This window comes from Asparagus officinalis, chromosome 8, assembly GCF_001876935.1.
Source record: "Asparagus officinalis chromosome 8, Aspof.V1, whole genome shotgun sequence".
NCBI lineage: Eukaryota > Viridiplantae > Streptophyta > Magnoliopsida > Asparagales > Asparagaceae > Asparagus > Asparagus officinalis.
The window spans coordinates 29,654,694-29,659,168 of NC_033801.1; the positions used below are offsets into that span (position 1 = coordinate 29,654,694).

Genomic DNA, 4,475 nt, shown 5'->3' on the forward strand with positions numbered 1-4,475 from the left:
TTTGATAGTTATCCTTATCCTCTTCTTTTTCCACCAGGTTCCTGAAATCCATGGTCAGTTATCCGGAATTGCTATCATCCATTTGTAACTTATATGTAACTAACAGAAAAACAGAATAATTAATCCCCTCCCAGTTATGTGAGAAGTGGCCAAAGACAAAATGTCGTAAAGCAAGAGTTTTGGATGTAGATACATGTTATAGAAGTAAGCCTGGATCATTGTATCTGGTAAAGAAATATGAATGTATGCAGTACACATACCTATGTTGGAGTCCTTAAAAAGTTTCTGCAAAGCTACAATATGCCCATCTGCCAGATCAAGAACATGTATGTAATCCCGCACCTGAAATAAAAATAATGTTATCAAGGAGGATAATTTTAAACTGCCATAGGCCTTAAAACTGGAAAAAAAATATCGAGAAAAACATGGACATAACTAAGACCCTATACAAGCTGGTCAATTAGAATTTGTTCCACAGTGAAGGAGCTGGTCAGATTTATGGAAAATTAATTTAAATTGCTCTAGGCTTAAACTGGACAAACTATTCAGAGAGCCGAGAGGCATGGATACTATACAAGCTGGTTAATTGGAATATGCTCCAAAGTGAAGTAGCTCGTCAGAGTTATGGAAAATAATTTTGAAGTGCCATAGGCTTAAACTGGAAACAATATTCAGAAAGACATGAATGTAACTAAGCCTTTATACAATCTGGTTAATTGGGATATCCTATTTTTACAGTAGTAAGAGGAAGAACGCATAAACTTTTCAACTTCTAGCTGCAAATGCAAGATTCAGACCATTTAGTTAAGTTCAGCACGCACGTACGCACGCATGCGCCCACATGCACTCACGCTCACACGCTAATGATTAATCTTAAGAAAATGTACCATGTGCCATAAAAACTAGAATACTCCATTTTTTGTTTTAAAGAAACCTCTTAAAGGGCTTACAAGCACCAAAAAAAAGAACTTAGGTATAATGAAAGAATAAGTTACAATACCCCAGTTCCATCCTTTGTCTTGTAATCAGTTCCATATACTGTAAGAGCAGGTCTCCTCCCAACAGCAACCTGCTGTATGTAAGGCATGAGGTTGTTAGGAGTTCCACGAGGATCCTCACCAATATATCCACTGGGGTGAGCTCCAACAGGATTAAAATATCTGAGTAAAATTATTTTCCAAGAGCAGTCTGATACATATATGTCACGACACATTTCTTCAATAATGAGCTGCAAACATTGATATCATGTATCAGTAAAACAATACTTGTATAAAATCACAGATCTCTAGGAAAAAGATAACGATGCGACCTTAGTCCTTCCATATGGATTTGCAGCAGACAGGGGAAATTCCTCTGTACAGGGAACTTCCTTAGGCCATCCATAAACAGTTGCCGAAGATGAAAATACAAGCTGAGGGGAAACAACATCAGGAACCACATGATTTTCAGACACAAACAGGTTATCACGTTTAGTAAATAATCGTGTGCGCAAACATGCGCACGCACACACGTATTATATGTGTGCATGTGCGCAACAAGTTTACTCCAGGTTCATGAAAAATGTGCTCATTTATACTGTGTATGCAGTAAACATCTCAAAACAGAGACCAAACCTAGCGAAGTACAGAACACGATGAATAACATTATTCCAAAATATCATGGTCACCGAACTAAATCTAGAACTATTTGACAATCTAATCTAACAGCATTTAACAGATAACATAGAGAAACAGGCAGCTAATGTTGACATTCAAAGTTCAGACAGTAGATATAATATAAACCGTTAAGGTGAACTTGGTATAAAAATTACTTAATATATAACATATACATGTAATTTCTCCCATTGATGATCTTTCGCATGTGATCATTTAATTGGTTTTTAGCAAGTAGTAACAATAACCAAGTTTCTATGTACAATATACATCCCCAAAATGACCTAAATTACCTGGATACTTCTATCATGGCCCACACCCAACATATACAAAACAATATATATCCCCATTATCACATATGTTACCTGGGTACTTGTATCATGAAGCCGGACCCGTACCCGATACATATCGAACACTCCTTGGACAATTCTATCATGTATTTTACCAATATTAGGCACCAGCACTCCTTAGAAACTCGTTGAATATATGCATACATTTATTCAAACGTGTGCTCGATTATATAATACATGTTTTGATCTAAAACACTCGTCATACACTTTTTGAGATTTTTTAAACTCGTTCGAAGGGTTCATTTGAATCTATACCCATTTAAGAACTATGATTTTATAAGTCATTTGGATATCTTGTTAAAAGACAAATGATAACCAATTTATAATGTACAAAATAAAAGAAACATAAAGATGCCATAGGAATTTTTTAATTTCCATAGCATGTGAGTGAAAAACTATTACTTATCTTATGCAAATTAGTAATTTCAATATATGTATATAGCTGCAGCCCTGTACTCGTATCTTTTACAAAGTGTCCCATACCTTGTACCGCACCAGTACCCCTACCTGTGTCCACGCAAGAGAGATTATGACAACACAGGACTGCTATTGTACTGGAAAACTCGGCGAAAAGAAAAGTGTCTATCATCAATACCACTACTAGAATCAAATTGACGTAAATCAGAACACAACATTAGGAAACTCAAACCTCTTAAAGAAACAAAATACTATAAGTTTGAACAAATATCACAACTCTAAACTCAGAGGGGTCCATGAAAGGAAAGGGCATGCCATAAGTCTGAGCGATCCGGATGTAAGGTTACTGGACCTACCTTTCTGCTCAGTTAGTTTAATCTCCTGGGGAAAAAACTGAGTAGCTACGTGAAAGAGAAGTTGCCTGAACCTCAGGCACCAACCAACTGCATAACTACCTGAAAGTCTAACTACTTTGCAGTTGTATTAAGTCTTTCAACAATGATATCCTTACCTGAATATTGCATAACTATTCAATTCCAGAGTTCCAAAATTAAGCATAACATTCACAGCCAATTTGTCAAATGGTGCTTGCACAAAAGGGAGGATTGACAAGAGGAAAAGCAATGATTGAAATCTCGAAGGGACACAAAATTAATATTTCTTAAAAAAAGCATACAGCTATATCCCTTGAGTGTAAAAGGAATGACATACATACACACACAATCATAGAAAAGCAATGATGCTCACAAAAGCATGTGTGCACACGCATACACATATCAATAAACTCATATGTGAGTGTGTGTGTATATAACGTTACACATATAACTACAAACATGTACATATGTAGATACATATTCATACATATGATACAAATAATTATTTTACTTGTTTAATAACAATGTAGCAGGAGAGACTCTAGTCACCATGTTGATATGTGATTGCAAAATATGATACATAAAACGAATCTGAGATACATAGTCCCTGTTATAGTATAAAATTATAACCCTCCACCTTCATCACAACATAAAACTCTGGTGGTGCGGAAGGGACCTTAAACATGGTAATAGAGCAACCTAGGTTTAAAGAACAGGGTCATGCATTGAAAGCCAATTTTTTAAGAAACATGTACATATGTAGATACATATTCATACATATGATACAAATAATTATTTTACTAGTTTAATAACAATGTAGCAGGAGACTCACCATGTTAATATGTGATTGCAAAATATGATACATGAAACGAATATGAGATACATAGTCCCTGTTATAGTATAAAATTATAACCCTCCACCTTCATCACAACATAAGATGGTGCAGATGGGACTTAAACATGGTAGTAGAGCAACCTAGGTTTAAAGAACATGGTCATGCATTGAAAGGCAATTTTTTAAGAAAAAGAAAAGGTATTATTGTGTTAGTCTAAGGTTTCAGCACATAAGAAAGTGCTCAACTTGCATAGGCATGTTAGAGTATAAAATTATAAAAACTAACTCTAAACACTCGCCTAAATTACAGAGATTTGGTGCTTCATAAGGGTCCCCATTGATGAATGTCCCAGAATACATGGAGAAGACATGCATTAATTATTAGAATTGAATGCTTTGAATAACTTCAGAAAAATACTTAGAATAACTAGTTATCATTTATAGAAGTTAAATTGAAACAGAGTGTTACATATGTGAAATCTATCATATAAATTATTAGAATTGAATGCTTTGAATAACTTCAGGAAAACACTTAGAATAACTAGTTATCATTTATAGAAGTTAAATTGAAACAGAGTGTTACATATGTGAAATCTATCATATAAATTACTTAAACTATCTGAAACAGAAAATACTTCATATAAAGAACTGTTAAATGAAGAACTAAGATATACAAACATGCAAATAAACATAAAAACATGGACTTTATATTAATATTGCATAATATTTTTTTTCCATAAGAATATATGTATTATTTAACTAAAGAAACTATTCCCTCATTAATGTGTGTGTGTGTACACACATGTACATGCAAACACATTCACACACATGAGCAATTTTTTTGACTA

At 34.2% G+C, this 4,475-nt stretch overlaps 1 protein-coding gene across 1 annotated transcript in view; it reads right to left on the reverse strand.

The window, feature by feature from the left end:
- Positions 1-4,475, reverse strand: part of LOC109851317 (UDP-glucose 4-epimerase GEPI48-like) — a 16,266-nt gene that overhangs the window by 1,213 nt on the left and 10,578 nt on the right. The window contains exons 4-6 of the mRNA XM_020421388.1: positions 1,310-1,411; positions 1,001-1,228; positions 261-342 (exon numbers count right to left, since the gene is read on the reverse strand). Of these exons, the coding sequence (XP_020276977.1) occupies positions 261-342; positions 1,001-1,228; positions 1,310-1,411 (412 nt within the window). The remainder of the gene's footprint in view (positions 1-260; positions 343-1,000; positions 1,229-1,309; positions 1,412-4,475) is intronic.